At 38.5% G+C, this 19307-nt stretch overlaps 2 protein-coding genes across 2 annotated transcripts; both read left to right on the top strand.

Annotated features, from left to right (window-relative positions):
- The first annotated feature begins 304 nt into the window (after nt 1-304).
- LOC138909317 (uncharacterized) lies at nt 305-1303 on the top strand. Its single transcript, XM_070200502.1, has 3 exons — nt 305-584; nt 693-1012; nt 1139-1303. Exons 1-3 carry the CDS (start codon nt 305-307, stop codon nt 1301-1303), a joined length of 765 nt encoding a protein of 254 aa, XP_070056603.1.
- Nucleotides 1304-15830: 14527 nt separating this feature from the next.
- LOC104085800 (E3 ubiquitin-protein ligase RING1-like) lies at nt 15831-18678 on the top strand. Its single transcript, XM_009589922.4, has 2 exons — nt 15831-16835; nt 18375-18678. The coding sequence occupies exon 1, from the start codon at nt 15891-15893 to the stop codon at nt 16833-16835; it is 945 nt and encodes a 314-aa protein (XP_009588217.1). The 5' UTR covers nt 15831-15890; the 3' UTR covers nt 18375-18678.
- Nucleotides 18679-19307: the final 629 nt, after the last annotated feature.

Below are 19307 nucleotides of genomic sequence, written 5' to 3'. Positions count from 1 at the left end.
CAAGTTTACCAAGCTCTTTTCGATTTATTTTAGTGGTGCACCTTCAGAGGACCCACAGGATTATCTAGACCTCTATTACGAGGTGCTACGGAACATGGTATAATTGAGACCAATGGGGTCGATTTCGCAGTGCTTCAGATGACTAGTTCCGCCAAGAGGTGGTAGAGAGATTATATGTTGACTCGACCAGCTAGGTCGCTTGCACTTACCTGGGATCAGTTCTCATAGCTATTTCTAGAGAAGTTCATTCTTGTCACTCTGAGGGAGGAGTACCGCAGGCAGTTTAACCATTCAGCAGGGCAATATGACTGTTACCCAGTATGAGACTCGATTTGTGGACCTAGCTCGCTATGTCATTATCTTGATTCCTACTGAGAGGGAGAAAGTGAGGAGATTTATTGATGGGCTCACTTACACTATCAGGCTACAGATGGCCAATGAGACCGAAAGTGATATTTCTTTCCAGACGGCCGTAGATATTGCTAGACGGATCGAGATGGTTCCTACTCAGGAGAGGGGGTCGGTGTCTAATAAAAGGCCTCTTCATTCCGATAGTTTCAATGGTGCCTCATCTGGAGACAGGGGTACTTTTGGTAGAGACCACCCACCCAGGCCATTTTAGTCAGTGCTTCAGGCATCCCATGATGCTTCGGGCAGTCGGGGTCCTTATGTGTCTCATCTTGAGCAGCTAGCCTACAGTACACCACCAGCTCCTGTTAGCGCACCTCTGATCCAGAGTTATCAGAGTGGTTACCCAGGTCGACAGGGCCAGTTCCAGGGTCAGCAGTCACAGCAGTCAAGGACTTGTTATAGTTGTGGGCATCCGAGGCACATTGCTAGACTTTGCCCCAGGTCACAGGGCAGCATACAGCAGCAGAGTTCTCGTGCCATGATTCCGGCACTGGTTGCTCCACCGCCCGCTCAGCCAGCTAGAGGCAAGGGTCAGGCAGCCATAGGTGGAGGTCAGGCCGTTAGAGGTAGAGGCCAGCTAGCTAGAGATCATCCCAAAGACGTAGTTCAGAGTGGTAGGGGGCCATCCCCGATGTTATGCTTTTCCAGCTAGGCGTGAGGCCGAGTCATCTGACGGCGCGATCGAGTTTGTATGATATTTTTGGAATTTTGTTCATGTTTGGTTTAGATCCCCAAGGGCTCGGGTGAATTTCGGACGCATTTCGAAGAGTTCATAGGAGATCAGATTTTTGCTGGTGCTCAGATCTCACATTTGCGAGAAATTAGTCGCATTTGCAAGCTTCATGCTCGCATTTGCGAAGAGAACGGTGGCCTGAAGAGTTCACATTTGTGAACTCCCTATCGTATTTGCGATGATGGCCTGGGTGTTGGTCGCAATTGCGATCACTTAGTCGCTTTTGTAGAGGGTCCATGTTCGCAAATGCGAACAAATCGTCGTATTTGTGATGACAGCAGAGATGTGGGATTCCTCGCATTTGTGATGGATTCTTCGCATTTGCGGGATTCGCATTTGCGTAAATGCGAACCCCAGGTCTCATTTGCGACATCTGCGCCTAGACAAAAAGCTGAGAATACAGGATTTAGCTCATTTTTCACAAACTCTCAACCCTAAACACCCTAAAGGCGATTGTTCCAAGAGATTTTCTTCCTAAATTTATTGGTAAGTGACTTTAATCTATTTCTTTTCAATTACCCATTACATTTCATAAGTTTTTAACATTAAATCTAGGATTTTATGGTAGAAATTAGGGATTTGGGTAGAATTAGGGATTTTTGTAAATTTGGGATTTAGACCTCGAATTATGGCCGGATTTCAAAACTAATTACATAATCGAGCTCGGGGGCGAATGGGTAATTGGATTTTGGTTCGAACCTCGAGTTTTGACCAAGTGTGCCCTAGGTTGACTTTTGTTACTTTTGGAAAACGTGTAAAGATCTTAACTTTATGTATTGTAATTGAGTTCCCTAGTATTGTTTGATGTTATTGAGTCAATTTTGGTTAGATTCGATTGGTTTGGAGGAGGATTTTAGAGGAAAGGCCCCGGTTGAGCTTTGATTTGATTGCGGAGTGAGGTAAGTGTCGTGGTTAACCTTGACTTGAGGGATTAGGACTTGTTTGCCTATTTGCTACATGATTAACGTGTGGGTACAATGTATATGTGAGGTGACGAGCACTTATGCGTTGTTGTTGGGATAAAGCATGCAGGTGGAACTTGTTTCCTTGTGATTTTTTGCCTTTTTAATTATGATATCCATGTTTAGGTTTGATTATTACTTATTTGATCATTCCTTCCGTAATTATTGCTTAGTTAGTAATTGTTGAGTATTTTGGAAGTTGAAGTTTGGTATCTTGGCGTCATATTTGACGGAAAGTACATTCTCTGCGTTATTTATTTCTCGAATTTATATTTTCTTTACTACATGGTAAGGAAGAGTGTTAAAGCACGTAGGGTGATGACGTGCCATTGCATTTATCTCATTTATTGATTAATACATAGTGCGAAAGAGAACTAAAGCATGAAGGGTGATATCTTACCATTTATATCATTTATTCATTGTTACAAGGTGAGATCGAGAGTAAAAGCACAAAGGGTGATGCCTTGCCATTTTATTTTACTTATGTCATCACTTCATCGTAAGGATGAGAGTAAAAGTACGAAGGGTGATCTCGTGCCATCCATATACCATTTGTTTATCTGTATTCATTGGTTGACGATTTATTTGGCTATCATGTGATGTCATACCTATCGTAGTTATCATATCTTTTCCCCCTTTCGCATATACCCTCCCAATTGTACATTGTTAATTTCTGTTTTTGTTGTTATTTTGTGTGTGTGTATGTGTGTGTGTGTGTGTGTGTGTGTGTATATATATATATATATATATATATATATATATATATATATATATATATATACGTGGGTGTCTTGTCATAGCCTCATCACTACCTCGTCGAGGGTAGGCACGACACTTACGGAGTACATTGGGTCGGTTGTACTCATACTACACTTCTGCACTTCTTGTGCAGATTTTGGTATTGGTCCCAGCGGTGCGTGAGGTGCGTCAGCTCAAATGATTGCATACGGAGACTTGAGGTAGATCTGTTGGCGTCCGTAGACCTTGGAGTCCCCTTCCTCTTCCCTCTTTTACTGTTCATTTCTTTTGAAACAGATTTATTTATTTCAGACTCTATTTGTAGAACTTCTAGTTGCTCATGTACTCGTGATTCCAGATCTTTGGGAGTAGATATTATTACATGACTTATGTTGGTGTTGTATTAGATTGAATTCCTATCTCTCATTATTTATCATCATATTATTTAAACTGTTAAAATTTGGCTATTTAACTATCTCACGTCGGCTTGCCTAGCAAGTGGATGTTGGCGTCATCACGACCTCGAGGTTGGGGTTCCAGGTCATGACATATATCAGTTTCTCTCTATTCTTATATTTGGTTTATTTATTTTACAATTTTTAGTTTATAACATGTTATCAGCACGAGACTCTACCATCTCGAGCAAATACTTTGAAAGTATCAAAGGTACGAACTTTCTTTTTTTAAATAATGTCAAACCTTTCTAAACGTGAATTTGTAGCCCTGGATATATTTGGCAAAAGCTACATGTCTTGAGTTCTTGATGCTGAAATTCATCTTGATGCGATGGGACTGGCAGACACCATCAAGGATAAAAATCAAGCATCAAACCAAGATCGTGCTAAATCAATGATATTCCTACGCCATCACCATGATGAAGGTTTGAAAATGGAATATCTTACTGTTAAAGATCCAATTATACTGTGGAATAATTTGAAAGATAGATATGACCACCTGAAAATGATCGTTCTTCCACATGCACGATATGATTGGACTCATTTAAGGCTATAAGATTTTAAATCCATCAGTGAGTATAATTCTGCTATGTTCAAAATTATTTTCCAATTAAAATTATGTGATGATAATATTACTGATCATGATATGCTGGAGAAAACTTTCACCACTTTTCATGCCTCGAATATGCTCCTGCAATAACAATATAGAGAGATGGGATAAAAAAAATATTATAAACTTATCTCACATCTTCTTGTGGCCGAGCAACATAATAGGCTATTAATAAAAACCCATGAAAGCCGACCTACTGGTTCTTATCCATTCCCTGAAGTGAATGAGATGAACTTCCACCAAGCTAAGTGTGGAAGAAGTCGTGGCCCCAGCCGTGGTCATGGCCGTGGTCAAGGAAGAAACTCTAATCATGGAAATTATAATGTACCAAAGAACCCTCCTCACCACCAGCAGTGGAAATGGAAGGAACAAAAACATGAAGTGGTGCAAGCAACAAATGCAGAAAATGCATGATATAGATGTAGAGGAAAAGAGCATTGATCACGTACTTGTCGTACGCCAAAGCACCTGGTTAAGCTTTATCAAGCTTCTCTAAAGAAGACAGAGAAAAATGCTGATGCAAATTTTATTTCTGAAGATAATATTGACTTCATGCATTTGGATGTAGCTGATTACTTTGCACTCCCAGAAGGAGAAACAAGTCATTTGATCAGTGATGAATCTGTAGAAATTTATATTAGATGGTATGGTTATGTAATTATTGTACATAAATAAAAGTTATGCTTTGATAATGATGTTTACTATAATATTTATTTTGTTTATGTCATTTTGAAAAATATGGATAATCCTCAAATTATGTTTGGATCAAAGACCAATTATGAATATATTTGTGTAATTGATCGTGGAACAACTCATGTCATATTCAAAGATCAGAAATACTTTTCTTATTTGCAAAGAGAAAAAGCAAATATTTCTACAATTACTGGTAATATAAGTTTGATTGAAGGCTCTGGAAGAGCCACTATATTTATCTCTAAGGGAACAAAATTTATTATAGACAATTCATTGTTCTCTTCCAAGTCCAAAAGAAAATTGTTGAGTTTTATATATATCCGCCAGAATAGGTATCATGTTGAAATGATAGATGAAATGAATGTAGAATATCTTTATATTGCAAAGAATGTTTCTGGCTAGAAGTGCATTGTAGAAAAGTTACCAACTTTATCTTCTGGCTTATACTATTTAAAGATTAGTACAGTCGAAGCACACTTTATCGTAAATCAGAAGTTTGCTGATTCAAATACTTTTGTGCTTTGGCATGGTCGCTTGGGTCATCCTGGATCAATAACGAAGAGACGAATTATTAAAAATTCTAGTAGGCATCCGTTAAAGAACTTGAAAATTCTTACTGTAACGACTCGACCGGTCGTTTTGCTTTTTAGGACCCAGTTCCCCTAAATAAGACTCCCCGTACGTGCTTCTACTATTTTATGACTTGCGGGGATGGTTAGTTTGGGATTTGGAAGGGTTCGAGTTGAAATCGGAACACTTGGTTCTTTAATATTGGCTAAAGAGGCTAAGTTTGACTTCGGTCAAAGTTTTGAGTAAACGACCCCATCATCAGGATTTGAAGGTTCCAATAGGTTCGTATGATGATTTTGGACTTGGGTGTATGTTCGGATCGGGTTTTGGATGACCCAGGAGCATTTCGGCACCTAATAGTGAAAGTTGGTTCTTTGAAGGTTTTTGAAGTTCTTTAAATTTGGTTTGAAGTAGGTTTTGATGTTATCGGGGTCCAAATGGAATTCTGAGAATGGGAATAGTTCTGTAACATCATTTAAGACTTGCACGCAAAATTTGGTGTCATTCCGAGTGGTTTAAGTACGTTTCGGTGCGTTGGGAGTAAATTGAAGAACTTGAAGTTCATATTTTGATTCAATTGGTTTGGGGTGTGATTCTTAATTTTGATGTTGTTTTGTACGTTCCAAGAGTTTGAGCGAGTCCATTTTATGATTCCAAACTTCTTGGTATATTTGGACGGGGCCTCGGGTGCCCCGGATGCTGTTCGGACGATGCGCGGATTGAGTTTTAAACTAAAGAGGGCTACTGGTTGCACCAGTTTTGGTGTAACCGCACCTGCGAGCCTTGGGCCGCAGGTGCGATCCCGCAGATGCTTGGTTCGTGCCGCAAAAGTGGCTGGGAGAATTTGGCCATGAACCTGCAGATGCGTGCGAGTTTGCGCACCTGCAAATGCCCAGGTGCAATGGGGGAAATTGCAGAAGCGGCTATGTCCGCAGGCTCATGTCAATGGCCGCAGGAGCGGTCGCGCAGGAGCGGCTCTAGCTACGTATATGCGAATGTTGGCCGACTGGGGGAGGATCGCACTTGCGAGTTTTCCTCCGCAGAAGCGGCACCGCAGGTGCGATATTCACTGGGCAGTGGGGTTGTCTTAAATACCAGACTTAGGAATTTTGCCCACTTCTTATACTTCTTGGGGGCGATTTTGGAGTTAGTTAAAGAGGGGATTTTCATCAACTAATTGAGGTAAGTAATTCCTATCAAATGTGAGTTAAATACATAGCTTATGGGTAGATTATAACATGTAAATTAGTGAAAATCTTGGGGTTTAGGTGAAAACCTAGATTTTGATAAAGAGGAGATTTAACCACAAAATTTGTTATGGAATCTAGTGAAAATCATATATTTGAGTTCATAGTGTTATGGGTTACAACTTTCTCCGAAAGTTTCCGGACTCCGGGCACGTAGGCCCGGGGTGAATTTTAGGAATTTTTCAAATAGGCTTAGGAAATCACTTTGATAGTTAAGATATGAACTTTTGAACAGGTATTGATCATTTTATATAATATTTGACTAGTTTCGAGTCGTTTGGCACCAAATTAAGGGTTTGAGCACAATCTTGGACCGGAAAGTAGGCTTTAAGACGAGGTAAGTCTCTTTTCTAACCTTGTAAAAGGGAATTATCCCCATAGGGGAATTGAGTAACATGTGTTTCTATTTGTGGGGGCTACGTATGCACGAGGTGATGAGAGTCTGTACGTAGCTACTAATTTATGCTATTGTCCGGGTAGTTTAGGACCCATATCATGCTATACTTGAGATGTTTGCACCCTTAAATGTTAATTTAACTGGTTAAGTTAGATTGGAAACTTATAAAGGAATTTTTAAAAGGTTAAATTTCACTTACTTGAAGTTGTGAATGGAACACTTGACTGTTATTGGGAATTTATGTTTCTTTAAAGTATTTTTCTTTGTGGAGCATGACGAACGCCTCGGTAGCAGATAGATGCATCTATGGTCCGAGCCATTCGACCCTCGGCAGTGCACATTTTAAATATTTATGTTGGATCGGGCCGTACAACCTTGGTATAATTTGCGCACGATACATCTTTGGAATCATTTATAATTGATATTGCTTCATTGGCTTGAGATATAAATTGTTAAACAGTGAAAAATAAATTCGGGACTTAGTACTTATGAAAGGATTATTTATTATTTACTGTTATTGGGTTTTCAGTATTATTCACGAAATCCATGCTCATTTCTAAATTTTGGCATATTATTTTAGCTCATAGTAAGTGTCAAAGTTGACCCCTCATCGCTACTTCTTCGAGGTTAGACTGGATACTTACTGGGTACATGTTGTTTATGTACTCACGCTACACTTCTGTACTTGATGTGCAGGACCTGAGGTAGGTACTTTTGGATATTAGTCTGGCGCGCACGCTTGATTACTACTGCGAGACTTTACGGTGAGATGTCTTTCGAGCCCGTCCTGCAGCAGCCGAAGTCTTCTTTTTGCCTTATTTCTCTGTCTATTTTGTTTCAGACAGCTGTATAGTACTCTTTTGTATATTCTACTAGTAGCCCATACACTTGTGACATCAGGTCTTGGCACACACTAGTAGACTTGTGGTTTTGGCTTTATTTCTACGGTTATGACTGCATTTAGCTGCTTCTGTTTTAATTATTCTAAATCTATTATTTATTAAATCTTTTAAATTAAGGAAAGTTATTTACTTGAAAAACTTATTAAAATAGGAAATCACTAGATTGCTTAAGGTTAGCTTGCCTAGTAACGGTGTTGGGCATCATCTCGACCTAAAATAGAATTGGGTCGTGACAACATGGTATCAGAGCACTAGGTTCACGTAGGTCTCACAAGTTACGGGCAGGCCTAATAGAGTCTTGCAGATCGGTACGGAGATATCTGTACTTATCTTCGAGAGGCTGTAGGGTGTTAGGAAACCACTCTTTATTCATCGTCTATCGTGCAGTTGATGATGTACTAAGTTTCTTCCTCTTATTCTCTCACAAATGGTGAGAACGTGCACGGAAGACGTTCCTGACCCGGGAGAGGCTGCTCTCCCTGTTTCTAGAGGTCGAGGTAGAGGCGGGGGAAGAGCACCTGCCCGAGGTAGGGGACGAGGACGTCCCAGAGTTGCCCCAGTTGTACCATCAGCGGATCCAGTAGAGGATCCTATTGTTGAGGAGCAGTGCGAGGTGCCCGCAACAAAGCCAGCCCCGGTCGATTTCATATCAGTATCGGGCTTTCAGGAGGTTATGGGGTGTATGCTACGGTTCATGGATACTATGATCGAGGCTGGTTTATTTCCAGCTGACCCAGCCACATCTCAGGCGGGAGGGGGAGCACAGACCCTTATTGCTCAGGCTCCAGGTCATGCGGCTGACGTATATCAGACCCCGGGTGCACTACCCATAGGTGACGCCCAGCCAGTTGCAGCAGCGGCACCTGAGCCTAGACCAGCTGCGGCCGGCAAGCCGCAAAAGCTATTGGACAGATGGACTAGGCTACACTCTCCTGTCTTTGGAGGTGAGCAACATGAGGATCCCCAGGACTTCATTGATCGGTGCAGGGACAAACTGCAAAACATGAGGATATTTGGAGTCCCATGGGGTGGATTTCACTACTTTCCAGCTAGAGGGTAGGGCCCGTAGGTGGTGGCCGTCTTATCTTCTTGGCAGACCAGTAGGTTCTCCTCCCATGACTTGGGACCAATTTACACGTCTATTCTTGGATAGGTATATCCCACCCTCTCAGAGGGAAGAGTTGCGGTTCCAGTTTGAGCAGCTCCAGTAGTGTCAGATGTCAGTGACCGATTATGAGGCGAGATTCTCTGAATTGTCTCACCATGCACTTATGATACTTCCTACTAAGGCGGAGCGAGTGCGGAGGTTTGTTGCGGGGTTGCACTCAGGTATTCAGGCTACTATGGCCCGATAGGTTGAGATGGGGAATTCCTATCAACTAGTAGTGGAGATTGCTCGGAGGATTGAGGGTTACTGTCAGAGGGGTAGAGAGAAGATGCAACATGACAAGAGGGTCCGTTATTCCGGAGAGTTTAGAAATGCCTCGGCTGGGGGCAGAGGTCAGTCCATAAGGGGTCATCCCAGTAGGCTCACATATCCAGCACCGCCTCCTCAGGGTGCTCCAGTGCGACCCTATTTTAGTGCCATGCCGGAGAGTTCTTACCGCCCACCAACTATTCAGGGTTCTTCCAGCACCTATTTTAGTGCCATTCCAGAGAGTCTTTACCGCCCACCAACCATTCAGGGTTCTTCCAGTGGGTATTCAGGCAATCAGGGTCAGACTTCAGGACAACATATCACCACATCGAGAGGTTGTTTTGAGTGTGGGGATCCCGGTCATGTGCGGAGGTTCTGCCCCAGGGTTTGGGACAAGGCAGTACAGTAGGGTCATAAGCCCATGATTACAGCACCAGTCGTCCGGCCGCCCAGAGGCAGAGGGCAGGCGGGTAGGGGTTGTCCTAGAGGTGGAGGCCAGGCAGGGGGAGGCCAGGCAGCTACTGTTCAGACAGGCGGAGGCCATCCAGTCGGCACTCCAGCTAGGTTCTATGCTTTTCTATCCAGATCAGATGCAGTGGCCTCAGATGTCGTGATCACAGGTACTATTTCTATCTACGATAGCACATACACTTGTGACACCAGGTCTTGACACACACTAGTAGACTTATGGTTTTGGCTTTATTTCTACGGTTATGACTGCATTTAGCTGCTTCTGTTTTAATTATTCTAAATCTATTATTTATTAAATCTTTTAAATTAAGGGAAGTTATTTACTTGAAAAATTTATTAAAATGGGAAATCACTAGATTGCTTAAGGTTGGCTTGCCTAGCAACGGTGTTGGGCGCCATCTCGACCTAAAATAGAATTGGGTCGTGACACTTACAAATGATGAATTTTCTTGTGATGTTTGTTATCAAGGCAAAATGATCACTAGACCATCACCAATGAAGGTTGGCATTGAATCCCCTTCCTTTTTAGAGCATATACATGGGGATATATGTGGACTTATTCACCTACCAAATGTGTTGTTTAGATATTTTATGGTCCAAATAGATATATCTTCAAAGTAGTCTCATGTATACCTATTATCATCTCGCAACCTGGCGTTTGCAAAGCTATTAGCCTAAATAATTTGATTAAGTGCATGATTCTCAGATTATCCTATAAAGGTTATTCGCCTTGATAATGCTAGAGAATTCATATCTCAAACTTTTGATGATTATTGTTTATCAGTTGGAATAAAAGTTGAACATCTTGTAGCTCATGTTCATACTCAAATTGTCCTTGCAGAGTCATTTATTAAACACTTGCAATTGATAGCAAGGCCACTACTTATGAAAACAAAATTGTTTACTACTATTTGGGGCCATGCTATCTTGCATGCAACATCACTTGTTCATCTCAGACCGACACATTATAATTAATATTTTCTGTCATAATTAATTTTTGAAAAGGATAACTAAGTCACATATCCCTGCAGAGAATGTGCCTATCCGAATTGATGTCCCAGTAGGACCATCTACTATCAAGATAGCTAGTGAACCTAAAGCACGCCTGAAGCGTGGTAGGCTTGAAATACATCTAATGGATGTAGTTACAGCTTATTGTACGGTTCACTTGATAATGAAATTTACATAAAAATTCCAGAACGATTTAAAATGACTGAAGCATATTTAAAATCTCGAGAAATGTATTCAATCATATTATAAAGATCTTTGTAAAGCAATCTTGGCGTATGTGGTATAATCGCCTCAGTGAATATTTGCTGAAAGAAGGTTACATAAATTATGTTATTTGTCCATGAATTTTTATAAAGAAAATGGCATCAGAATTTGTTATGTTGTTTATGTTGATGACATAAATCTTGTTGGAACTCCAGAAGAGCTCCAAAAGATAATTGAATATCTTAAGAAAGAATTTGAGATGAAAGATCTTGGAAAGACAAAACTTTGTCTTAATCTGCAAATTGAACATTTAGCATACGGGATCTTTATCCATTAATCTGCCTATACATATTGGGTCCTAAAACGCTTTTACATGGACAAAGCGCACCCATTTAGTACTGTAACACCCCAAATTTTTACTAATATTTGCATTCTAGATTGAGCATCTTTATAATGAGATATTTTACTTCGCACTTCCTAAACATGAAATTGACAATATATGAAAATTCCTTACTTTAGGTTGTGTTACTATTAACAAAGAAGTTCCATGGTGTTGCTATGTGTAACACTTGATATTATTTTGATGAATTATTATTAAATACATTATATAATTAAAGTTTTGGGCTGCCACCCTTTTATATTTATCTAAAGATATTTAGTAGGTTGGGCGGCCACATTTTTCATATTTATCCAAAGTTTAGATACTACTTTGGTTGACTTGCTTTTCCATAACCTCCTCTCATATTTCATTCTTTCAAGACAAAGAAAACTCTTACCTTCTCTCCTTCTTATCACCTAAAAAACTTCATGAAAACCATCATAAATCTCCAGTTAACCAACCAGCAAAACTCGTTCTTGGTGAAGCTCAAGCTGCTCCTCTCTTTTGTGGTAAGTTACTAAATCCATTTTTATACTAGACAGCTATTAGTATTTTCTTCATATCTTTTTGTATAGAGCTCCGTTTTAAGTGATCTAAGAATTTCTGGAAATCTATTTTATGACAAGAGTGGGTTACTCTAGTGGTAAGCACCCTCCACTTCCAACCAAGAGGTTGTGATTTCGAGTCACCCCAAGATCAAGGTGGGGAGTTCTTGGAGGGAGGGAGCCGAGGGTCTATCGAAAACAGCCTCTCTACCCCAGGGTAGAGGTAAGGTCTACGTACAAACTACCCTCCCCAGACCCCACTAGTGAGATTATACTGGGCGGTTGTTATTGTTAGATCTATAACTCTTATTCAGGAACCAAAATCTAAGTTTGCATATATTTACCCGAAAAGGGATCATAAAGTACAGGGCATGTGCTGCCAAGATTTTCAATTTTAAAAATACTCCATGTACTATTGTTAGTAATGTTAGCATAACTTTTTGTACGAAACTGATATTGGGGTGATTCAAGATGTTCTGAAATGCTAAGACATATATCTACAACTGCAATGAAGATCATACAGTCTAGTTTGTCATTTTTCATCTTCAAAACTGAGTCACAACACAAGATAGTGATACTGTCCAGAATTCCTGTTTCAAATATTTTGGGTAATTTTCACCAATATCATGTTTAGTTTGACATGTTAAATCACTGAACTTATATAGATATTTGATTATGTATTTAAGGTATATATATACCCTTGTAAAATCTAAGGGGAAGTGTTTGAGGAAGTGGACGAATTTGGTTTGTCTATGGCGTAAACGATTCGAACGTCCTCAAGTTGTGGTTGAACTGTTTTGTGGTAAAACACCAAGGTTTGTGTATAAACTTTGTACTTTTTTTACTTGCTGGAGTTTTTGAAATAACCTGATATTTTATTTTTTTCTTGCCTTCAATTTATATTGTTGTATTTGTGTTATATCAAGTATTGTAAGATATTCGCTAAATCGCCCACTCGTACGGATTGCTTAATCGTTTTGCATTCTTGTTGGGACTTTGTCCTTCTTGTGGCAGTGACTTTGTCACTCATCTTGGCATGCCTCTTGATTCGGATCTTTTGCTATCTTGACTTTGGATTTGTAGTTCGTCTTAAATTATGGAACTTGTCCGTGTTAAGTACGAACTAGAAAGCCATTTTTAATATGATTCTTGACTCTCTTGACTATTAGGTTTTGACCCTACTTGATTTAGGGTTTCGATCCATCTTGATATCTGATCATGCTTAGTGTGATAGCATGACGTACATATTGGGCGAAAAATAGATATTTGGCAAACTCTCTTGGATTGATAGTATACGTTTTCTCGACTCTTGAACATTGTTATTGATATTTAGAAACACTTCAAGGTTTGATATTTGATAATTTTGATATATTTATTCACTTGTTTTAAATTATGTTAAATATGAGCTACCTATGACTGAAAAGGGGAATTGGAGAATTTAATGGCTCCAAGCCCAAAGTTTATATGCCACTAAACTTTATGCTTAGCGATAGTTGTTTTCTATCGTAGGTAATGTACGGGATGAAATTTGAAGACTACCTTATGAATCATAAGTAGTCTTTTTGGGAGCACTTATGGAGATCACATTTGCATATGCACCATGGTTTTGTATAATTTTGGGATATGTACATGATATATATGTCACACTTATGTATGTTATTTGGAGTCTTGTTGGATCTTAAGACCAAAATCTTGTAACTTAAATTTGGTAACTTATTTAACTCAAGTCTTGTAATATACTGAATTTACATTTTGTCTTGTAAATATGTACAAAGGAGAAAACAAGTTTTCCTTTTTATACCTGATAGTTTGAAATTTATGTATAATACAAACTTGCAGTGATGTTGAATGAAAGTATAATTTTGTTAGGAAGTTGCGTTAACGTGTTGATTATTCAAAAAGGGTTATATCATCTTATGTTGATATTTTGACATTGTATTTCATTTTAAAAAAAATTATGAAGAGTATTTTCAAAAATAAAAATATTGTACTTTGGACCTCATCGCATGGGCCTATTTCTGCTACTAAATTATTCTGAATATTTTTTTAATTAATATCGTTTTAATGTTGTAAGTAGTAAATTAGATTTGTTTCGTAAGTAGCATCCTCTCAAAAGGGTTGTTATAAGTACACCAATAGTTGTTTGATCACTTGAAGTGAATAAGGATCTGTTCTGACCTCCAGAAGATGATGAGGAACTCCTTGGTCCTGAAATATCCTATCTTAGTTGGTGCACTTATGTATCTTGCTAATGTTATAAGGCCTGACATAGCATTTTTTGTTAATTTACTAGTAAGATATAGTTCTTCTCCTACACGGAGACATTGGGACGGGATTAAGCATATATTCTGATATTTAAAGAGAACTCTTGATATGTGTTTATTTTATGCTAACAAAGGTAGTGCAGATCTTGTTGGTTATGCAAATGCAGATTATTTATCTGATCCCTATAAAGCTCGGTCTCAAATCGGGTACGTGTTTACATGTAGAGGTATTTGTCATATCATGGTGCTCCACAAAGTAATCTATTATTATTGCTTCTTCAAATCATGCCAGGATAATAGCTATTCATGAAGACAGTAGGGAATGCATATGGTTGAGATCAGTCATTCATTTAATTCGAGAAAAATATGGTTTAGAATGTGATAAAAACCCACAATTTTATACGAAGACAACATGCATAGCCCAATTGAAGGGAAGATTTATAAAAGGAGATAGAACGAAGCATATTTCACCAAAATTATTATACATACATGATCTTCAGAAAAATGGTGACATTGATGTGCAACAAATCCGTTCAAGTGACAATCCGACAGATTTATTTACTAAATCTTTGCCAACTTCAACTTTTGAGAAGATGGTATACAAGATTGAAATGCAGAGACTCAAATATTTGAAGCAAGTTTTTCATCAGGGGGAGTAAAATACGCGTTGTACTCTCTTTCCTTCACTAAGATTTTTTCCCACTGGATTTTTCCTAGTAAGTTTTTAACGAGTCACATTATCTTTTAATAAACATCAAATGAGCAGTGTTATGAAAATATTATATTATGGATGTCCATTTATTACTGCATTGTAGATAATCTTTCTGAAGAAGATTATCCATTTAGTACCCTATTGAAATTTATTTACAAGCAGCTGATGCAAGCAGGTTGCAAGCAACTCAACGAAATGACTTACAACAACTTCTTATTAAATAGGTAGGTTGCGAGCAGCTCATGCACCCATCTTACAAAGCATCTCAAGAAAAGCCTCTCAACTGCTTCCTGAAAAGCCTTGCAGCTACTTCCTGAAAAGCCTCGCATTTGCTTTCTTTCTTCTATAAATAGAATAGTTTTTAGTTCATTATATACATCACTTTAAAGTTGAATAATATATCAGTTTTTCTCTATACTTTGATTTATTTACTTTACAGTCGTTATTTTATAACATCCTAAACATTTTACAATGAAATATCGTTGATTGAATTGAAGAAGAAAAAAGCTACTAAAGTGTATATTCTTTTATTTCAAAAACTTATAGTATCAAATACTACGAAGTTCTAATTGTCAAAGAAAAGACCGTCTTAACTTAAATATGTGAAATAAAATAAAATGTGAAATTAAATACTAGACTCAATCAAATTAATTGATCAACAATATTACAATTAATAGATGCTAGTCATTCACTAGAATCATCTAGAATAACAAAAAATTCAATTTCCTTTTATATTTATTTTTTAGCAAACCGTAAAATCCATATTAATTTTAAATTTAAAAATAAAAATGCAAAGAATGAACTAATAAAGTACTCAGTATGTATCATCAATATATTACCTTAAACATTAAATTCAAAAAGAAAAATTGCTTATTTTTATACCCGAACGTACTCTAACAATTTTTGCTACATAAAATTTCTTGAATTTTCTTCGTCTTAGCAATCATAAAAACTTTTCTTTTTTAAAATCTGAAGCAAAAAAGAATACGTATCGTTTTCCAGAATTCGAAATAAGTACCTAAAGTCGGTTAATTTGCAATTTTCCTAAACCCTATGAGTATTTTTTTTAAATATATATATATATATATACACACAATATACATATATTTGACTGTTCAACTTCCCACATTCTTTTCATCTTCCATTTTTCTCTTGGGAAAAATCAAAAAATGTCTTCCGCTGGAATCACCGTCGCTGGCGACGGCGCATCGCTGTACTTCTGCCACAAATGCAGCAACACCGTCACCATCACCCCTTCTCCGACCGGCGATCTCCTCTGTCCTACTTGCAACTCTGACTTCGTTGAAGAATACGAAGAACCGGATCCCGACCCGGATCCATATCCGAACTTCCCCGACCCGGTTTACTCCTTGTTCAGCACTTTATTTAATCCTTCTCGCTCTACCACCGCTTCTCTTGACTCCCAAAACCCTAGAATTTACTCCTCAGCCCAAAACCCTAGGGACGAGATCCTCGGGTCGGGTGGTTTCGACCCGATTGGCTATCTTATGACCCATTTATCATCTCAGAGGGCAAGTGGTATCAACTTCGAATTCGTGATTGAAGGGGGTAATGGGGGTAGCGGGTTAGGGTTACCGGCGAACATAGGGGACTATTTTATTGGGCCACATTTTGAAGAATTGATCCAACAATTAGCGGAAAATGACCCGAACCGCTATGGAACCCCACCCGCATCGAAATCAGCTGTTGAGGGGCTGCCCAGTATTAAAGTTAATGAGGAATTGCTTAAATCCGAGCTGGCACAGTGTGCTGTGTGTAAGGATGATTTTGAGCTAGGGTTAGATGTGAAACAGCTGCCATGTAAGCATGTTTATCATGAGGGTTGTATTCTCCCGTGGCTTGAGTTGCATAATTCGTGCCCTGTTTGTCGATACGAGTTGCCAACGGATGATCCTGATTATGAGAATAGGGGAAGGGATAATGCTGGTGGTGGGGAGTCGAGTGGTGGGGGCGGCAGTGGTGGTTCGGGTTCTGGAGGAAGTGGTGGGGCAATAGGAGGGAGAAGGTTTACTACTATAGCGTTGCAATGGCCTTGGGGGAACTTTGAAGGATCAGAGTCTCGTGGTGGACAGCAGAACAGGGAGTCGAATTAGGTAGAGATATATACCAAACTGTAAATCTTTTTTGAATCTTTTTGATTGTTCAGTTCGTTCGATTCAAATACTGTTTAGTTTAAATGGATTAATGTGGTCAGCCAGTATTCATATTGCTTATCCCAACTTGTTTGATACTCAGGCGTAGTAGTTGCTGTTGTTGTTTAAAGTACTGTTTAAAACAGAAATTCATAGACTTGACTCTAGGAGTTGATATACCCTAAGTGCTAGAAATGTTTAAGGAACTCTCGAGTATGGAAGTGGCTAAACTGTTGTTCTTCACTTTACCAGGTAGTTGGGACATATCTAACTGTGTTCATGAGGCATTTGAGTCAATCAGCTATACCTAATTCCAGAACAGTTGGGTTCGGTTATATGGATCAGTTACATCCATTGGGGCTATTTAGGTCCATTTTTATGTTCCTATGTTCAGTGTATAGCCTGGTCACAAAAATAGACTAAGGAGGGGGTTGCGTTAGGTTTGCATCTAAAATAATTAAATTACGTGGATCCACGAGGCATTTGCTATAAAAATTTCCATTAACCTTGAAGAGTGATTTGTATTTAAGCTTCTTTTGGAAATGTGTTTAGTCAACAGTTCTGTTTCTTCAGATTCATATTTTTTATTACTCCTATATATATTCCTATATGCTTTGTATAAACCAATTAACAATGTTGGCAACATATGTAGATATGTCAAGCAAGCTTGGCTACTAGAGGTTACTGAGACAAGCTCTCTATATGTGGGATTTTAAACTGCATGTTTGTTTGTGGAATGTCTTAATTTAGCCTCTTATACTTTGCTATCTGTAGATCTACAAATGTATTTACAGCATAATAGACAATTAGACGTTCTTTTTCTAAGAAGTTATTTGTATTTGTCTTTATATGATAATGTACAAATAAATAGCCATTGAAATGCCCATTATGCCACTTCTTGAAACAAGGGATAGTGACCAAATCTTTATGAAAACCTTTACAGCAAAAAGTTGAGAAGAGTGACGTTATCTCCTGAATTTTATACCGTACGAAGAAGACTGAGTATCCCATGTATTTCCTGCGTTATTAATGGGTAGAGTTATTACATGTCCTCCTTAAGCCTTTGTTGAGCTCTTCAATGTGAGATTATACATCTTGTTGGTCTTCTTCATTTTGTACATCTGCTGGTATTTGGTGCGTGATATGTTTTAATGATATTTCACCATTGAACTCTAAAGTTTTGAATTTGCTCAAGTTGTCAAATAGGCAGGTTGAACCAACTTTTGCAGGTTAAAGTGAATCGAATGAATAAATGGGCTTAATCATAACCCGCCCAAAATATGCCTGGATCAAAATAGACGGGACCAATTTAGGCTAAACAACTGGTTAAAACCCAACCTATACAGCTTAAAATCATTTTTCATTTGTTTATCTGTTCTTTTTTAGTTTGATTAATTATCAACTCAAATTAATTTAAAAGCTCTTTCTTTTATTTATCTTGGCTATATTTGACCAATCAAACTCAATTTTATTTTAACATATGCTTTAATTACTGTACAGGTTAAAGTTTACTTGGCTTCCTTGCTTGCCAGCGTGTATCATGCATGACAAAGTTGGAGGAGTTTTTGGGTAGATAACAAGAAACTGCTAAAGCCCTACAAAGCTAAAGGGTTTGATTTCATCTTTTAACATAGATACATGTTTTACAGAATTTTAGATAGTAATACAAGGTTTTTGTCAACAATTTGTTTCAGAGATGTCCAAAGTTCTCTTTTGTGCTCCATCACGTGAATATTGTGGATTGCGTTGTTCTTTGTTTTGATTGATCTCTGTGCTGCTAGTTGATGAATTTCTTTGCTACATATATTTTATTCATCATAGGCCTATGATGCTAGTTGGAGGAGTAGGTTCGTTATGTTTTTGTGGATTTGACATTCAAATGCATAGGGCCTAATATCATTAATGCTGTGCGCCTGAATTGAATGTTGTCAAATTATTAATCTTCATTGTGAGCTGCTGCTTGTGCATTAAAATAAATCCCTTCTGACTACCATGACCCTGTTAATTACTTCAGTGCTGGTAAGTTACTTTTGACTATTTCTGTAACTCCACCCCTAAAGCGTGGCTAGAAGCACAGACATAAAGAGAAAAAGTAAGAGCACTTCTTTATCTATCTTGCTCAAGCATTGCAATTGGGGGTCGCATCGGAAGTGTTCTGCACTGTAATTTGCTATCTGGAATTTTCAGAAACCACTATTGTTTAGTGGCTATTAACTTCCTATAGCTACCATATACATAATTACTTCCTATAGCTACTATTCAGTTGTTACGGTAGTGTATTCACATGTATTCGCGCTGCTGTATTCATGAATACAACAGCAAAAAGCACCTAAAATCAGGTTAGTCCAACTGTACGCGCATGTACCATGTATTCATGAATACAACAGTATAAAGCGCCTAAAATCAGGGCAGTCTAGCTATACGCGCATGTAT

The sequence above is a fragment of the Nicotiana tomentosiformis genome, chromosome 4, assembly GCF_000390325.3.
Source record: "Nicotiana tomentosiformis chromosome 4, ASM39032v3, whole genome shotgun sequence".
NCBI classification, from domain to species: domain Eukaryota; kingdom Viridiplantae; phylum Streptophyta; class Magnoliopsida; order Solanales; family Solanaceae; genus Nicotiana; species Nicotiana tomentosiformis.
The sequence above is the reverse complement of the archived record's forward strand: the minus strand, read 5'-3'. Positions and strand labels throughout refer to the sequence as shown.

Bases quoted from the DNA above. Each gene is read 5' to 3' on its own strand.
- LOC138909317 (XM_070200502.1), top strand. From the start codon at position 305: ATGACTGTTACCCAGTATGAGACTCGATTTGTGGACCTAGCTCGCTAT. The intron at 585-692 runs GTACTTTTGGTA...TTGAGCAGCTAG, and splicing joins TGCCTCATCTGGAGACAGGG to CCTACAGTACACCACCAGCT. The intron at 1,013-1,138 runs GTAGTTCAGAGT...TGTTTGGTTTAG, and splicing joins CTAGAGATCATCCCAAAGAC to ATCCCCAAGGGCTCGGGTGA.
- LOC104085800 (XM_009589922.4), top strand. From the start codon at position 15,891: ATGTCTTCCGCTGGAATCACCGTCGCTGGCGACGGCGCATCGCTGTAC.